This window comes from Castanea sativa, chromosome 5 (genome assembly GCF_040712315.1).
Source record: "Castanea sativa cultivar Marrone di Chiusa Pesio chromosome 5, ASM4071231v1".
Classification (NCBI taxonomy): Eukaryota; Viridiplantae; Streptophyta; class Magnoliopsida; order Fagales; family Fagaceae; genus Castanea; species Castanea sativa.
The window spans coordinates 11,550,012-11,569,620 of record NC_134017.1 but is presented as its reverse complement, the minus strand read 5'-3'; the positions used below and the strand labels follow the sequence as shown (position 1 = coordinate 11,569,620).

The 19,609-nt window shown below is 31.5% G+C and overlaps 2 protein-coding genes across 2 annotated transcripts; both read right to left on the bottom strand.

Moving 5' to 3' along the window:
- Positions 1-985: 985 nt before the first annotated feature.
- On the bottom strand, positions 986-6,810 carry LOC142634064 (uncharacterized). The gene is made up of 10 exons (XM_075808334.1): positions 6,407-6,810; positions 4,504-4,566; positions 4,055-4,136; positions 3,841-3,915; positions 3,466-3,547; positions 3,255-3,300; positions 2,563-2,666; positions 2,337-2,406; positions 1,316-1,398; positions 986-1,224 (listed from the first exon to the last, which is right to left on the bottom strand). The coding sequence occupies exons 1-10, from the start codon at positions 6,635-6,637 to the stop codon at positions 1,194-1,196; spliced, it is 867 nt and encodes a 288-aa protein (XP_075664449.1). The 5' UTR covers positions 6,638-6,810; the 3' UTR covers positions 986-1,193.
- Positions 6,811-12,692: 5,882 nt separating this feature from the next.
- LOC142633808 (PRA1 family protein F3-like) lies at positions 12,693-13,554 on the bottom strand. The gene has a single exon (XM_075808055.1). The coding sequence runs from the start codon at positions 13,407-13,409 to the stop codon at positions 12,825-12,827; it is 585 nt and encodes a 194-aa protein (XP_075664170.1). The 5' UTR covers positions 13,410-13,554; the 3' UTR covers positions 12,693-12,824.
- Positions 13,555-19,609: the final 6,055 nt, after the last annotated feature.

Genomic DNA, 19,609 nt, shown 5'->3' with positions numbered 1-19,609 from the left:
GAGGCTGAGCACCGCTAAGGTAGTTTCAGATATTACAAATGGTGTTCAATCTGGGTCCAGCGTCATGGCTCATGGGCCAGTACTGGTGTCCTGCTTAGGAGCTATTTGGGGCTCCCTCTTGGGCCTGACAGGCCCAACTTCAATTATAGGCTTGCTGGACCCACTCCCCTTCAGAATCCAGAAATCAATTCAATTACTGGAGCATGGCTAATTGCTCATAATTTTGTCACTGTTGGTCCGGATTGTAGACTATGACAATTAATTCATTTTATTTTGTTGGTTTAGTGTACATTGACATATTTTGTTGAATAATAGGTATTAATTAATCTCTAGAAAACATTAACAAGCTATATAAATCAGAGCTGTGCGTAGCTGGGATTGGGACTAACATATTACACCTAGCCTGGATAAACATTCAGTCATTTACATCGCCATGGTCAATGGTATATTGTCATGTAGTAATGTCCTCAACAACAAATTATGCCTTTAAAAGCTACAAGCTGTTCATGTAAATAATAGTTCTCACTAAGTTTCCAGTTTCCAATTCCTTTTCTTGCCATTACGAAGTTTCTCTATATCCCAATTCCTAACCACAGGTCTTTTAATATATCCCAATTCCTAACCACAGGTCCTTTAATCTGAAGCAAACGTCTTATAGTAGCTAGAGGGAATCACTGAGTAATTTCTGCAAGTGAATGGAACAATTTTTCCTTGGAATCACTTAGTTACTAATTATATTATAGAATTCTTAAAATTCTTCTCTATCATCAATTTTGAAGGAGTGAATTAAATTTTGCCACATCATCAAAATTTAAACGAACACTGATTATCGTCATTTTTGAATCCATTTAAATTATAGATGATGTCTACTTTTTCCAAAAAGAATTTCAAACTCTGGTGAAATTACCCCAAAAAATCTAGAGCTTAATTTTGTTGTGAGTTGTGACAAGGATAGTGATGTCTCACTAAGATGTGTGAAGAGAAATTGAAGATGAAAAAAAATGAAAAATTACAACCAATACACTATTCAAACTCGAACAGTTTAACCACTATCTTGTAATAATACCTAAAGCTGCAATTTCTATTACACATTCGAGTTTTGGAAACTCATAATTTAAACTTAAGAGTAAGTATGGTCAATTAAATTTCAATAGAAAACTGTTTGAAAGGTGTCAACTTGTGCCCCTCTTCTTCTATGACTTCCTCATTTTTGACCTTGCATACCTAGAAAGCAGCAATCAAAGAATACCACAATCAAAATCAAATGCGATTTTTTTAGATAAAGGCATATGAATGTTTGAGAACAAGGAAATACTCTATATGCATGCCACCCCGATCTGATGATGGTAGCAGGCTGCCCTGAAGTTCCTCCATGGTCTTATTTGCTTGCTCGATTTCCTGCCAAAAAAGAAAGTCAATTTTTTTAATTATAAAAAAAAAACACATAATATTGAATTTTAATAACATGATAACTTGATGTTTTTCAACAAGAGAAACACCAAACCTAAATACTATTTAACTACCAACAGTTTGGGACCTTTTCTTCTCGGAACTTGAAAGAAACTTGTCTCTTTGTTTCCCTAGGTATAGTTAATCAATCAGAAGAGTCTGTAAAATTGCTAATTGACTTGTACACACACACACACACACACACACACACATATATTAGCTATCATGAGAAAATAACACCAAACACTATATAAGTCGTATAGTGTAATTGATAATCAAACAATAATTCAAAACTCATAACTGGTGCAAAACAAGAAAAGAGTAGGCCTATTAATAGCATCTTCATGCAAATACACTGTTTAACTGAATCAACACTGAGATCAACAATCAAGAGTAATCCATGACTGTGTTACTAATTTGCAAAAGATTGTGTTACCAATTAGAAAATTCACTTTAGTACAGATGATGTGGTTGAATTCATAGCTTCAGAACAAACTCAAAAGATTATATTACCAATTACACTTTCCAATTTTCCATTTTCCTTGGATTTTAAGATTAAAAACTGTCAGTCAGGAATCAGGCTACTCACAGCTTGTTCTCAGTTGCAATTTTAACCTTAAAGGATGGCGGTAGAAGAATTACTTCTATCCTTATTAAGCCAAAAAAATTAAACTTCTATCCTTCTGGCAAGATTGAAAAACAACCTTAAAAGGGTTTTTCCAATTTAGAGACCTTGCATTGATTATCAGGTTTGGTAGAGCTAATCGGGCACATCTTTTTTGTTTTATTATTTTTTTAAGATGACAGTAATGTTTTACAGCATGATTAGGGGTATATTTTATTTATAAAAACAATTACTAAAATTTCTTGCATTAAGTATAGAATACCTCAAAGTCAGCAAATGCAACTGGCATTCCACCTCTTGCACGCATTTTGAGCATATTGAATCCAGGACGCCTGAAAAATAAAAAATAAAAAAGAAAGATTGTAGCCATCAAGTCTTCTGATTAAAGATTCACTGGTTGATGAAAACAATAGGCATATGGATATAGAGAAAAGACTCTCCCTCACCCTCCCTAAGGGGAAGAGAGAGAGAAAAGAACTACAACTTACTCAGCAAAAACTTGCTTCAGTTCATCTTCAGTGCAATTTGGACCTAGATTTGCAATAAATAGAGTCGAACATTGACCTCCATCACCAGTCTTTTCTGGATGCTCCTGCAGAAGCCAATCAATATCAAGATCAGTGAAAAACACATTGATACAAATTTAATGAGTGTACTGGCAACAAATTAATTGTCAGATGGAACTACCAATTTTTTTGAGTAGTAATGGAAAAGTTAAATTTAACCCCCAATATGGATTTTGTTACAGCATCTAAGACTTTCTTGAAATCCTTATCATCTTTCATAAGTTCTACATTAGACATTGGATCTTCTGATGAATAATACTACTGTTTTGCATAGGAAACATACATATTGTATTAACAGAATCCAAACTCAAACCCCTAAGAGAATTAACTATGTGGAAGACTGGAAGCAGAAAGAGAACAAGCAAGAGGATGCAAAACATCTGCATATTCCAATCTAGCGTAGAATATAAATTCACTATCTTGTTGCGATAACAAGTCTCTCACACTTGAAACTCAACCAATGCTTCCCCCCTCCCCTACCCCCTCAAAAAAGAAGAAGTTAGAATTTAGGCCAAAATGAATTGAATAAAAAAAAGGGTGAACGTAATCTATATGTCTTTGATCAAATATACATAAGGATCCCACAATTTTGTGAAAATGCTATCATGACTTACGCTTGTGGAAGCTGTAGCATTGTCGGGACCAACTGCCGTCTCACCACTGCACATTACCAAACGGAAATACAGTCTTAGTGATTTACATGAAGATATAGCAGAAAATAAAAACGAGCTTTCTGAAGTACAGATGCTAGTACTAGTGATTATGAAGTTCATAATGTTGAACTTTCATATAAAATGACTAGTGTACTTTATGAGTGCTTTCAACCTTTTTGAGGCTGCTAAATCATCATTCTTGCCAGAATCAGGATTGTCGGCTTCCGAATCAGGTTCATCAGATTCACTGTCTCCTGAATGTGCAAAGAGGTGCCAAAAGTGCAAGTGAGCCACAGAATCAAGTTCAGGTGGCAGTGCCTCCCTCAAGTGAAATAGTAGATTATAAAAGCAAATTATTTCTCCTTTAAATGGTGTGATTACAAGAGAGGGGGAAAAGTATATACAGAAGTTGCATTAAAAAGCTAATAAAACTAAAATAGCAACCTAGGTCACAAGCTTGCAAAAGAAGAAAATCTGCCAGAGAGGGAATGAATGTTGGATATAATATGTTTTATATTGAAAATTTTCAATTGAAATGGAATATTACCTTCGTCACTTGATGTTTCTTGGACGTTAGTGTCTGCTTTAGTTCTTTTATCTATGACAACATAGGCTCCACTACCTGTACAAGGAAAAAGTTAATTGAAAATCTAACAAAAAGTAAGTGGAGATCAATCTTAAAATAAGGCAGAATCTTGTACACTGATACAAGAATCTTTATGGAATTATCACTTGAATGAGTATGAGAAACCATTACAGACCTGGTTTACGTTTTCTCCTGGAGTTTGATCTGGCCAGTTCAATATGTAGAATGGATCCAGTTTGAGGATCAAATTTTACACCCTGAACATGATAATCATTAGAACATCAAAATTAGATACAATACCAATTTCCAAAACTTGAAAAGTTATTGTCAGAGGAGATTAAAAAAGAACAAAGAGGATTTTTTTTATAATACTTTTGGTTCATTTCCCATCCAACAAAAAAATAGAATTAGACACATTTGGAACTCAAGACCTGATACTCGATGAGTTCAAAAATATTGACAACTCAAATAGGAGAATTCTATAATTATGCTAAATTCAGTCTTGTTGGCCTTGAATATTGGATTACATAGAAATAGAACACTGCCAAAAAGATTTGTTCGACGCTATATTGATACACATATTAAAATAAACAATTACATTTGGTCATGGAGACTAGTTCTCACATTTAAAGAGTGCATTGCCGCTATTGCTGATTGATGATTGAAAAAGGTAGCGAATGCCACAACCTGCAAAAAATAATAGGAAGTCTTCAAAGTGTTATCTATCCCACTCAAATTATCATCAAAATGTAAAAGATGTTTGGAAGACTAACAAATTGAAAATTGTAACCACCAATCAGGCCTTAACATTCTACAAGCAATGCAAACCTTCATTCTTGGTTTGGTTTTTGAGAGAATGCAAAAAAGGATATATATATATATTAGACTTCTTCCTTGGTTTTAACTAAGAAGTTAGCTTTCTACATTCAACAAAATACATGATGCAAGGGTTTATGTTTTAATTATTTTTTTTAATAATTAAATTTGCCAAAATTTTCTCAGGGACCACTAAAGAGTAACTTCTCTGGGTATAGAGGAAAAAAAAACCATAATACTAACGAAATGAAGAAGTTATTTTCTCATTCTCCACGTTTCTCAAAACATGACTTTCTACGTTCAACATAACACATGATGCTTTGTTTTTATGACTTTCCTAGCTTTTCTCATGAACCAAAGAGGGAATAATTTCTCTGAGTATAGAGAAACAGAAAAAACCATAATACTCTTAACAATTTTTTATTTCCTCGTCCTCCACTTTTCTCTGAACAAAGCTTTCTACATTCAACAATTCATGAAGCTTTGTTTTTATTGAAGTTCCTAACTTGTCCTCCGGAAACAATCAGAGAACACTTCTCCAGGTCAGAGAGAATATATATATATATATATATATATGTATATATATATATATATATATATATATATATATTTTCTCATCGTCTATTCTTTTAAGAAACCAAACAGAAGGCAAAAGAAGCTTTAAATTCTCAAACCCCAAACCAACAACCTCCACTTGACAAATTGTTTCTTTATCATCAAAATCCTAAGCAACACAACATTTGAAAATATTTTGAAGTGCTATGCTAGGGTTCTACATTTTCTTAGGAACCAAAACAGACAGTAACGAAATTTTAGAAAGAACCTGGTTGCATGAAACTTTGTTATTTACATTTCCTATATATTGTTGGGAACAAAACTAGAATAATTTCTTTGTGTTTAGAGAGAAGAAAAAGCAAATTTTTTAGCAAGACTCACGACCTTAGGAAAGCACAAGTGAAATTTGCGGTATACCCAAAGGTCTAGTCAAGTTAGAATTGGGGTTCCTCGTAATCATATATATACCCAAAATCCACCTAGTAAACAACCAATGCAGGACTCAGCGCACGCCTGCACACAGCACACGCGCATACAATCCAATGCAAACAAATCCACAAACACCAGGGTATAATAAAAAAATAAAAATTTTAAAGCACCACAACATTTGAATTTTTTTTCTCCCCCCAACCCTTTACTTTGATGTGGTATACTAGGAGTTCCACATTTTCTCAGGAATCAAAACAGAGAGTAATGAAAATTTTTTCAGGAACCTGATTGCATGAAACCTTATTATTTTTAAAGTTCCTAACTTTTCCTGTCCTGTATATTTTTCTTAGAAACCAAACAGAGAGCTAATGAATCCCAAAATTCACCATCAAAGTCCAAAGCAACACAACATTTGAATTATTATTATTATTATTATTTTGGTTTTGTTCTTTTCAATCCTTCTTATTTGGTTGAATTTTACTCAGCATTGTACATTTTCTCGGGAACCAAACATAGAGTAATTCACAAACACATAAAAATCACAATTACAATCTCCACTCTTAAAGTTCCAAAGCAACACAACAACTGAAACTTTTTTTTTTGTTTTCTTTTCTTTTCCTAAGGTTCCAAAGCAACACAACGTTCAAAAAATGTTTTAGCTAGGGATTTGAAATATTTTCTCGCGAACCAAACAGAGTTTAGTAAAAGGAAAAAAAAAAATTTGAACCTGGTTGCCACGGCCGGTGTACTTGAGCTGGCAAGAGTCGAAACCGGGGCGGCGGCGGAAGAGGTTGTGAATCTCACGCGCCTTCACGTCGTCGGGGAGTCCGGAGACGAAGAGAGTGTTGATTCCACTCCGGTCCTTGTTGTTGTTGTTGCTGTTGTTGTACTCTTGCGGTGGTGGCTGCGGTGGTTGTTGGAGGAGGTAGTAGGGATCGTACGGCTGCGGATGAGCCATTCTTTTGTGTTGGACGGCTGTGATTTGATGATGGGTTTGGGGAGAGTGGTGGTTGTGGTTGTGGTGGTGGTGGTGGTGAGGACTGAGGAGTGAGAGAGATTTTAGAGAGGTTTCAACGAAACAATGAGAAGAGAAGCTATTGTTACGAAAATGTTAACACAACAAGTTTATTTGTTATAACGGCGAAAGAGAAGAGTGTTATAAAATGTTGTTTTTAGATTTTGCTTTCATTAAATTTTTTTTTAAAAAAATTTCTGAAAATGTGTTAAAAACATATTTATTTTAAAAAGTGAGATTTTCAAAATCTACACATAGAAGTTAAAAATAAAAAAGTTAGCTTATAATTTAGTCTGTTCGGCCTTAATTTATTTGCTCAATTTTTAACTTTTAGTTTTATGTATGGTTTTTTAAAATCCCACATTTTTTCACTTTGTCGAAGTATAAGTAAACTTTAACACACATTGAGAAAATTTTTTTTAACAAAAAATTAAATAAGTTGTTTCTAATTGAGGTTGGTGACTTTGTTTTTGTACTATGATTATTGTCGTCTTTGTTATTTGGTCATGAAAAAATTATAGAATTCTCTATAATTACTATAGATGTGTATTCTTCATTTTCACATGAATGGTTAGTTTTATCGTGATAAATTTTATTTCTATTTTAATTAGTGAGATTCATTTTTATGTGAGAGAAATGAATATGTAATTACTATTCCTAGTTCGGTTAAGATGATATGTCTTAGAGTGATTTTATGGTTCTTTTGTGGTTCTTTCTTTTAATAATTTCAAAAATATTGTTCGGGCAGGTGTGCTTTAATTTTAAATGGCCAAAAGGTGGTTTTTACTTGTTATATTGAGAGTGTGTTTGGGAAGTGATAAAACCCATATTGAGAGTGTGTTTGGGAAGTGATAAAACCCACAGCTTATTAGAGTTGTTAGCTTATTTTTACTATTATTAATGAGTTACACTGTACTTTTTGGTACTATTTATGGGTCCTATTATACTATTCAGCTATCATTTAACTTTTTTCTACGGTACTTTCAGTAATAAGTTTTCAGTTTCAGCTAAATAAGTTGTTCTTAAATAAACCCTGAGTATAATTATGGGATATTATTTTCTTTTTCTTTTTGGGGTTTGGGTTTAGAAGAAAAGTGACGAGTGGTAGATTTGAAGGGCAAGCTGATGAAATCATTTGGGTTTTTAGAGGGGCAACCACCCAACCAAACACAATCTAAACCATTTTTTCAAAACTATTAAGAGTGAGGAATAAGAAAGAGAAGCAAAGCCCATTGGTTTTTTTACTTAATTATATTTTTTCTTTTCTTATAATTCTGTTTTTCTCTCCAACATGACATTCCCTTGGTGTAAAGAAATTATTTTAGAAATTAAACACAAAAAAAAAAAAAAAAATTACAAAATAATGTAACGTAACAACAACTAAGGGTAAGAGATCGCTTGAGCAAACTGTTCACAAGGAAGGTTTGATTAGACTTAGACATGCCTAATTGCAGGAACAACCTCCTCACTTCGGAACATGGATATTATATCTGATTGTCCTCAATATTCTAGCAACCTTCGAGACACTAATGCAACGACGGCAGTATATTTGGGCTCTATCGAGGAGGGTTAGGCCATGAAATAATGAAAATGAGATTTGAGTGTCGGCAAAGCTGCACAACTTCTTTACTAAGCTTGACAGCCAATTCTTTGAAAGCTACTTTTTCGTAATCCCCTATCTCTTTCATTCCTTGTTCTATCCATTCAGTCTCATATATGTTCCATACTATACTCACATCATCCATGCCTTTAATTGCAACTTAACGTGTTCTAGATCACTATTTTTAATTTTAAATAACTAGTCGACATCATTATCATCAATGACAGCTCTAGGAAATTTTTTTAAGGTAGTCATTAAAAAATTTAAATTATACAAAATTTAATAAAGTTATAACTTGAATATTTACTATAATTGCGATTCAAGTCACTAAAGAGAGAAAATTTTTTGCGATTGCAAAGTTAAAAAGAGTATAACTGTCATCGCCATAAAAAAGAACTCACAACCACAATCTTAGTACTATTTTTTAAGGAAAAATGAAATTAGAGATTATTTTATTAAATAGGTTGAACGATCTACAAATTTAAATGATTAGCGATTTTTATCTTTTTATTTTATAAGAGGCTTTTATTTGTTGAACAATTTGTTCACTTCTTGTTGTTTGGTCTTGTCTTGTTTTTGTTTGGTTTATGTTTGGTGTTATTTGGGCTAATATTTATTATTATTATTTAAGATTTTAAAAAAAAAATTATAAAAGGGATTAAGGATTATGTTTGGGGGGCAGAATTAATTTTGGAGTAATCCTACGTCTACAACATTCTTACAATAAATCTTATGCAAAAAATTGTTATTGGTGGGTAAAATAATAAAAACGATATTTGGGTCAAATTAGAATTAGAATTAGTTTTGAAATTATTGTAAAAATATTGTAAATGTAACATTACTCTTATTTTTGTTGAACCCAATTTTTGTAATTCTCAAGTCAGAGTGTTCAACATTTTTATTAGGGTGGTCACAATAGATTAATTTAATATATAATTTTTTTTAATCTAAAAAACATATAATATTTTTTTAGCAAGTGTACACATATATTTGTTTGCAAGTTAGGTGTAAGTCAGGGTGGTCTTGTGACCACCCTAGCTTGCATGTGGAGCTGCTAGTGATTATCATCAAACTATACATATCATCTAGATGCATAAACACTTCATTTGGGCGTACCCGTGTTGTAACGATATCCAATCTGCTATATCATGTTATAATTTTTTTAAAATTACTTGTGTCGTCGTATCGTATCCGTATGTCTGCCCGTATACATGTCTGTGCATGGTAGCATATCATCACACAACTCAATATTTTCATCAAATTTAATAGGCTGAAAAGTAGGAGCAGGAGCAGCAAACCGTGTAATGGGGAAACTCACAAGTGGTCTTAAGAACATCCATGGATGGTATTTGGTTGAGGATAATCATAAAATTTCTGTCATACGCCATATATGGGTCATTGAATTAAAAACAACAGTTTCTAACTAATCCTATAAAGTCCATAAATGAATCTATATATCTGGGATTCAAAAAACAACATTTTGAGAAACAGTGCACTTCATAAAACCCTGATATAGACCTACATTTTTAACAGAGGAAAATGTTTCTCTCCAAAAAACACTTCAAACTCCTCTTATATCTTTTTATTTAATGTAAATTTTGAAAATTTAATTGTTAGATTGCATTTCTTATTATATTCTCCATGCTTGTAAAATTTCAAAAAGATCAAAGATCAATTACTATGTTATCAATCAAATGTTTAAATTTCAAGTTTATGTGGTATAAAATTATGCATAAAAAATAAGTTTGTTGATTAAATAGTAAATGACATTTTTTTTTGAGAAAGTAGTAAATGACATTTGATTTAAATGAAATTTAACATGCACGTTAAGAACATGAAAAATAAGCAATTAATTTTTAAAATTTACACCCAATAAAAAGATAGTGTAGAACAGTGGTGACTCAAAGAATTCTTTTTAGGGAAGGTGGTTATTAAAAAACTTAAATTAATTATTTTTAATAAAAAAAAACTTGAATATATTAACATCACAAAAAAAAAAAAAACTTGCAAATATATATAGTTTTCAAAAAAAATTTCACAAGTTTTCATATTTTGAAATCGTTGTGTGATATGATAGTTTCGATATTAATGTTATCAGCTATATATTTCTCAATGTACACAACCAAACAATCATTAAGTTATAGATCTCTCATTCAATTACTAACATATTGCCTAAATAAGTAACAATATATCCAAATTATCTTTTTGAAAAAATGTATCACATAAATCCAACAAATTTAATTAAACACTAAAACAAACACTAACAAACTAGCTATTTGAAAAGTGTGCATTTTTTTTATTAAAAAAATAGTGATTTTAAAATATGCTATTTGAAAACACAATTAAACATTTGATTTGGGCTTTAGACTAATTTGTATGTTTGGACAATTTTTGAAGCGTTACATCCACAATATTTTTGCAACACTTTTACAACAAAGACTAGGTGATAAGTTTTTATTGGTTATAATTTGAACTTACCATTAAAATTATATTTTTGTCCACCAATAACAACTTGCTACTTAGAACTTGTTATGAAAATATTGTGAACATAGCTTTTTTTGCAAATTTTTGGTTCAACATTCAACCAGACCAAAATTTTGGAGATGTTGAATTTTAGTTTTAATGGGCTCAAATTGTTATATAGGGTGTTCAAGGTTTTTTTTTTTTTTTTTTAAATTTTTTTTAAGGTGGTCAAAGACCTATATTAATTTAAATGACAAAAGTTAGCTATAAAATTAGTTGTAACTTTATGTTACAACCTTACTTAATATTTTTTTATTGGAGGTAAATTTTGACAAATCCATCATTAGATTACATCTTCTTCTTCTATCCTTTATGCTTGCAAAATTTCTAGAAAATTAAAGATCAATAGTTATGTCATCAATAAATTGTTTAAATTGTAAGTTTTTGCAATTTAAAATTATGTATAATATATAAGCTTATAGATCATATAGTAAAAAATATCCGATTGACACAAAATTTGGTATGTGTATTAAGAGCGTAAAGATCATACAATTCAACGATTAGATTTTCAAATTATGTAGTAATATTTATTTTATTAAGTAGGGTTGTAGCCTTAGGCTACGATCAGTTTTGTAACTAAACTTTATTCTAATTTAAAATTCAATATTTTTAAGGTATATAATTTATTTTTTCAATTTAAGTATAGTACTTTATGTGCTGTTCCATAGGTTATTCTCTTAAAATTTAGCCGTGTAGCTTTTTTCTCTTGGGATAAAAATGTTTTTTTAGTTAAGTAGTCACATGGTTAAATTATATTATAAGAAGTGAACTACGGTTGTATCTAAGTTTTATCCAAAAAGATACATGAAAAGTTCGAAGGTTTTTTTGTTTGTTTATTTAGAAGGAAATTTAGATATAACTGGATGAAAGATCCAAATTTTTATATATTAGATTTACAACTTAAAGCAAATAATAAGACCAACCTCACAACTCATGATATACTGTAATTTCCAGACTTCCTGTTGATGATATTGCCCCTAGGCGGGCCCGAATCAATGTCACTCACAATGATTTGAACCACCAGGAGCTGAGGCCCCAAAAGCTTACAAGTAAAGAATATAACCAATGATATAATGACACAAAAGTAACCAACAAAAACATTGTAAGAATTTTCAAAGTTCATTGCTCAAAAATTGAATTAAAGAGTAGTAATTCCAGGTCATATTTGGCGCGAGAGATGTTGGTTTGGTTGAGAATATAAGCCTTAAAAGCAGTCACATGATTTTTGGGCCATTCCATTTGACAAAATTTCATCATTCACATTTCACAACCACATCCTTCTGTAAAGGCACCTTCAATCTCGCATCTTGCACGTTGAGATTGTCTCAATATTCTGATTTTCCTGCGGATAACACTGCCCTTGTTTTTGCTGTAAAAACGAACATGTTTGCAAATGGAACCCTTTAGGGCCCCCAAAACAATGTCGGAAGATTTGGACCACCAAGGAGCTGAAGAACCCTTAAAGCTCTCACCATAAAAGTAGGACAATGACCAACGATATTAACAATAACACAACCATATCCAATCAAAGATTATCGATTCTTCCACCAAGGAGCTGAAGAACCCTTAAATCTCCCACCATAAAAGTAGGACAATGACCAACGATATTAACAATAACATAACCATATAATCGACAAAATTTCGGTCCAATTTTTTATATGCAATACAATTAAATTCAACTATGTAACTATTGACCAATGCAAATAGATGGTTGAATTTGATTGGCAACTAAGAAATGCAATTAAATTCAATAGGTAACTATTGACCAATGTAAATAGATGGTTGTATTTGATTGGCAACTAAGAAATGAATCTAAAATTCTAAGTTTTATCCCATATGAAAAACCCAGATGCCAAAAAGAGCAAAACCCCAAAATTGAAAAAGAAACCAAAGAAACAAATCTCATTTCCTCTGTACTAAATCACCAAATTGGGGGGAGAATTACAAAACCCAAAACAAAACAATACAAAACAAAAATTCATCGCAACAAACACAAATTTTGATTAATTAAGGACTAGATCCAGAACCAACAACACCACCGCCAGAACTTGTACTAGTACCAGTCATCAACCCAGAAGCTTCATCATCCAAGAACAAATCATCAGTCTTTCTCACTGCGGCGTGCACCACCACCAACACTGCCCCAATCAACAGCGCCACCAAGATGTTCAACGTGGCCTTTGTCAACAACAAGAACACCACGGTCAACACAGCCAACACAATCATCACCACCCTATCATCAATCACGCGGCCAAAAACCATGAGTGGCTCGTCACGCAAGAAGTACAAGAACAACCACGCTGCCATCATTACTATAAACACTATGAGCGATACGGGGTGCCATAGAAGGCTGAGGAAAAGAATTAGAAGCACTACAATGGCGTAGTTCATGCGAAAATACCCCACGTTTGCTTTTATCCTTGAGACTGCATCGGCAAAGTTTGAAGGTAAGCGAAAACTGTGGAAATCGAACATGAGCTTCCATGGTCTACGAGTGCCAAGGCCTGCCCTGATTCTCTCTTTTGCACGTGAGATGTATTCAAGGTTGGCTTGTGCTGGTGATGAAGCTGGTATAGTACCATAGGTGGTCATGTTGTATTTTGCTTTTGTTTATGTTTTGGTGAGTTTTGAGGGTTTGAGACTTTTGGGTGTTTGACCCTTTCGAGAGATTGAAGAGTTGGGGAGAAAATGAAGGTGATAATGGGGATTGTGGAAGGGGAACGTGAAAGGAGTAATAAATTAGAGAGGGTGTATTGGGGCTTATAATAAGATGGGTGTGAGGTGCATTGATTGAAGTGTAGGGGCCATGGGGTGTGTGCATGTGTGTGATTCTGTGATGGGGGGTGTTTTTGAAATTTTGGTTGAGTGTCAATTATGATATACCCAACAAGCAAAAAAATAGAAGAGAATATCAATTATGATTAAACCCCAAATTGGGTTAGGACAACGGGTAAGTGACCAAATAATATAGGACAAGTTTGATGAGAATGAAAAAGTAGGATTGTCAATTCCATAGTTAAATTTTACTATGCATGGAGGGGAATATTAGAAATGTATAATTGGTCAAATCAAATAAAAAAGAAATGTATAATTGTAATCAATCAATATGTAATTAATTTGTAACCTAAAGATATTTTGAGGTCCACAAAACAAAAAATGAGATTAGGAAAATGAGAGATGTTACGTCCACAACATTTTTACAATATTTTGACAACAAATCATAGGTGGTTAGTTGGTATTGGTTCAAATTCGAACCTAACACTAAGATTACTTTTTTGTCTCAACAATAACAACAAGTAACAACCTGTCATCTATGGTTTGTTGTATAATATTGTGGACATATCCTTTCTTTTAAGAAAATATAGAAAAATGAGTGATCTATTGTCAAAACATTGTTCGAATTACGGAAACAATCCAATAAACTTAGGACAAATAATAAAGGTAAATTTTAAATATATATGCTTTTTATTGGACTGAATAATGAGTAATTATTAGTAATTCTCGAAGCACTATGATGTGAAGATCTATTCTCTCATATTCATAATAAATCCCTCAAATTAATTTGTGTTACCATAAATGTGAGATGAATGAGCATTATATCACTGTGTTTCAGAGCAATTTTCCCTAAATAATATACCAATTCAATGAGACAAATCTCATTAGTTTTTTATTTATTTATATATTTCTTAACTTGAATTTTTATGATTGCTTCTATTTTTACCATATAAGTCTTGAATTAGAAGGCTAAACAAACTAATCTTAATTCACTCTAAGCAATTAGATTGCTTCTAAATCTCACTCTAAAAGTCTTAATTTAAAAGATAAGTTTACATTTACTAAAAATAGATAAGTTCATTCTAAATTTAGATTTAACTAAATTATTTTTCCTTTTTAATAGGAGATTTTAATTAAATTCTTGACTTAATAAATATCGGTTACTTAATTAAAATCTTATAAATCATGGAGGATTTTTTAATAGATAACTGCAACTTTCATGTCACAAGTTAGATGTCCAAAAGGAGAGGGCAAATGATGATTTAAAAGTGGCAAATGAATGATTGAGATTGATGGGGTACATGGAATGTGATAGAGTGTACCCACATGTTGATACCTCTTTCTTTTAATTTCTTAAAATTATGGTAGTTGTACAAGGACCCAACGTTTTCAACTAATCTTCCAACACGGAATGGGTTGGACTCATATGTGGACAAGACCACACTAAAACGTTGTAGGGACGGCGATGATAAAACGACGGCAAGTTTCCAACGAGAACCGGCTTGCCCACGTGGCATGTTGGAAGCTACGAGAAATATAATGTGGAAACCTTTACGAGCAAAGAAATCTTAATTAATTAAATGTTTAGTTTATTTTAAAATCTGGAAAAGATTTAATAATATGCAAACGTGGCAGGAAGATAGACCATGAAGAGAAGAGAAATGGGTTGGTAAATCTGACCGTTAAGTGATTGCCACGAAAGCAGAATAGTACCATTTGCTTGAAGAAGCACTTTCTATCTAAATCTTCAAGTCAATTCAAATTTTGAAAGTGCCACAATTTAATAGATGGTGTAAAGCTTCTTCATTCCACAACACGTGGAAGTTATATGAGTGATTATTGTTTTATGCCTAGTTTTTCATTTCTTAAAGTTTATATCTGAGATCGGAGTACAAATCTTTCATCTGACTTTTTGTATTCTAATTTATATTGTATTTATAACTTGTTACATATTTCTCTTTTAAATTTTCTTATAAAATAGCTAAAATCTAAAATGGTGAAAAAAATCAGACTTAAAGTAATATATAAAAAATGGAACATAAAATTTTTATTCAACCAATACCCCCACTCCCCTAAGGTATACAAAAATAAAGAAAAAAGAAGAAGAAGAAAAGAGACATCAAGTTCAACATGATTACTCAGGTAGAGCATAATCATAGTGGCTTAGTTATTTATAATCGATGTTTGAGGGGTTCAAATAGTGATATAGTATCATAACTCATAAACACTCTCTCATGTGAGTTGAACTATAGTTGGATCTTGAACCCATCTAAAATACTAGTCTCATTACATGCACTTTGTACGTGCAATGAGACTTTTTTTGGATAAAATTTGGATAAGGTTTTTTTTTGTGGATAAATTTTGGATAAGTTTGTTTTGAAAATATGGATTAGTAGAAAAGTGTCCTATTTTGTAGGCATTTTAAGTGGAGTTAGAGATATATTTCTAGTGGGTTGTCCTTAAGTTTTTTTTTTCATTATATTTAAGGTTTGTGGGTATTTTTGAACCACATAAACGTCTAGTCTAAAAAGAGAAATTCTCTTATAGATAGTATAGACTATTATCGCATATGTTATGAGGAAATAAACAGTACTTAAATTGAATCAGTGTCATATTGTCATGTTTGAAGGTTTGAACTCAAAACCTATCATATATCAAGATAATCATTAGGTCAAAACTCTCGGTGGCTTGAACATGACTAATATGGAATGTTTACAACAGGAAAAGAAAAAAAAAGATATTCATGATATAAAATTTTGCCTACAATGATTTTCCTTTTTATTATAGTATAATTTTGAGTGTAAAAGGTATGTTATGTAAATTATGGATAGACTATCAAGTTAAGGCATTCCATTGGTTATGAGTCTAGTTAGACTCAAACGGTTCTTTTATTTTATTTTAACGATATTCAATAATTAATTATACTAATATGGGCTTCTACTACTAGTAGATAAAAAGAAAAAGAAAAAAGAAAGGGCTTTGTTTTATTGCTTTCATTTGTTCTGAGACAGCCTAGATTCCATTTCCCTAGAAAAGAAGAATGAAAAAGATAAGGGCCATTGTTGGATGCTTCGGAGTTTTGATTAGCACTTTAGCAGAAACCATTTTTGTTGGTGGACCCTTCCCTTTGCTGTGCAATCATAAGGGCCCAAAGAAAAGCCCAACTCTTAACACGACAATATTTGGGTCAATTTCTTCTTAACATTTCTAAAATTTTTTCATAACATGATGTAGCTAGTCCTTTTGTTTTTGTAGGACTAACCTAGAAAAAAACTTAGTTTTGATAGCTACAATTTGGTGTTGAATTATTCATTCAGTGTACTTTTTCTCCTCCGCATTTTTTTTCCCCACCAAGTCCCTACACTAAAATTGGTTTTCTTTCTCCATAGCGTGTGATTCTAGACCAACACAAAGCCACAGAATGTGGTTTTTTCTCCAACGTGTGTGATTCTAAATTTCTAATCCAACACAAACCCACAAAATGAAGATATTGACTCATTTGCTGTGCCAAAGATTTGGAGTTCAATTCTTTCCACGAAGCTTCAATACTGTTTTCTCTTTGAATCATTTGATTTATGCTAACAATTAAACAGATGGTTTAGAAGGTTACATATTTAAAGCTGCACCCAATTGACTTTGCCCCTTGGGTGAAAGACTCATGCATGAGACCTACAAATGAGGCCCACTCTGATGTGAAAAGATGGAGTTTGTTGGGCTAGCCTAATAATTTCATAATAAATTTGGTTGGGGTGTGGGTTGTCAGGTATTATACTATAATAGTTATATATATTTTACGTAATCAAATTCTTTGTTTGAATACCTTATATTTGTTAAAAAGTTTGTAATTCAATTGGTTTATATTTTTTGGTATTTTTAAGATATTTAGGTTCAATTTTTTCCTCCCCTGTCGTATTTATCAAATTACCAAACAAAAAAAAGATTGTCTTACATTTAAATTAATATTTTAACTTCTTTTATTAATGCCTGTATATTTATTATTTTTATTTATGTTTCTTTCTTATTTGAAATACATAATTATTCACTTTAGAGTATGGAGTACTTAAAAGTAACAATTATTATAAAAAGTCTCAACTCTAACTCTTTCCATGAAAAGGTAAATTACATTTACCTTATATTTTCTATATCAATTAATTTATAACTAATTAAATACTTTTATGTATATTAATTACTATTTTTAGAATTACTTTAGTTTTCAACCTTTTATTTTAATCTTGACCCCTTAAATTAAAATTCTGACTTTCTCATTAGGGGAGAGATTTGGGAGGGATAGGCTCCAGTAGAGTTAAAAGAACACACTTTGTGGAGGCTACATTTATGTTATATTTTCTATATCAATTAATTTGTAATTAATTAATATTTTTAAAGTATATTAATTAGTATTTTTAGAATTACTTTTGTTTTAATCTTTTCCCCTTAAATTAAAATTCTGATCTTTCTCATTAGGGAAGACACCGGAGGGATAGATGCCAATTGGGTTAGAAGCCCCTTAGCACCATGATTTATATGTAGGGGAGATAATACTTTGGGGAAGCTTTATGTTGTGGAAATAACACTTTGAGAAACTTCCAATTAAGCAGTTAATATAACATATATGATCATTACTTAATCCAAAAGTTTAAACTTATAAAGTTGGGCCCAATTATTTTATATAAACCATTCACTCTTCTCATTAATCGTTATTATTCAATGTAAAACTTTACTCGCACATTTATACCCAATACTATATATTACAGACAAGATTTTTCTCTAAATTAATTTGGAGAGAAACTATTCAAACTCCTCTTATATATTTTAGGTGTGAAGTTTGATAATCTAATATGCCAGTTTGATAACATAACAAACACTTGTGTGTGTGTATTAAAATACTTAGTATTCTAAAAAAAAAAAGTTTGATAATCTAACGGTTGGATTGCATATTTTTTATGTTCTTAATACACGTGTCAAATTTTGTTTAAAATTGATGTTATTTACAATTTGATCTATAGAATTATTTTTTATACATAGTTTTAAATCATAAAATTTTGAAATTTAAATATTTTATTGATGACAGAATTATTAATCTTTGATTTTCTTGAAATTTTTCAAGCATAGAGGATATAATAAGAATATACAATCCAACTATTAGGTTTTCAAAATTTACACTCAACAATATATATACACAAACACTAGAAGGTTAAAGGGGTTTCCTCCAAACTTTCCATATATTATTGAGGGTTATACTACTGAGTGCCCTTAAGGGAGTCCAAATCTTCTGTCCCACTCTTCCTGCTCCACTATATACTCCACAAATAAAAACATGCCACATGTCCATCTAATTATTTCAATCACATAAATATAATGAGATATTTATTTATTTATTTTAGGAAATTGAAGTAATAGAATACCTACATTTAGCATTTAATAAATTAAATGGACATGTGGTATGTTTTTATTTGTGAAGTATATATAATGAAGCAGAAAGAGTGAGATAGAAAATTTGAACTCCTCTTAAGGCAATAGATAACAATCCATTTTAAGAAAGTTTTGACATCACTTTTATGAGAAATGAAAAAAATGTCAAAATATTAATTCTTTTTTTCTATAAAAACTTTTTTTAAATAGATTGTTAATCATTGTCTTAAGGATATCTGTTAGCTTTTTCCTATTATTAAATATGCATAAGCAAACTCATCTCTGAAAACTCATCATTGGGCGGGATTGACTAGCCTTGATTGATTTTACTTGCATTAGCCATTAAGAGCCAAAAAGTCCTTAAACAAAACACTCAAAGGTCCCACAAGTGGTATATACGTGGTATATCCGTATATGATCCCGAGAGATGATAACACATACGGTATCAATTATCAAACAAGGCTAATGTTTGGTATTTTTCATTACAAAAACATGCTTGTTAAGGTGATCGTTACCAATAAAGCCACTAAAGCTTCCTTGATCTTACTAAAGATTTGGACGAACCCATTAGATTCGCATATATATGGACATGTAATATAGTTTTT

Bases quoted from the DNA above. Each gene is read 5' to 3' on its own strand.
- LOC142634064 (XM_075808334.1), bottom strand. From the start codon at position 6,637: ATGGCTCATCCGCAGCCGTACGATCCCTACTACCTCCTCCAACAACCA. The intron at 4,137-4,503 runs GTGAGAACTAGT...TATCATGTTCAG, and splicing joins CGGCAATGCACTCTTTAAAT to GGTGTAAAATTTGATCCTCA. The intron at 3,916-4,054 runs GTCTGTAATGGT...TTCCTTGTACAG, and splicing joins CAGGAGAAAACGTAAACCAG to GTAGTGGAGCCTATGTTGTC.
- LOC142633808 (XM_075808055.1), bottom strand. From the start codon at position 13,409: ATGACCACCTATGGTACTATACCAGCTTCATCACCAGCACAAGCCAAC.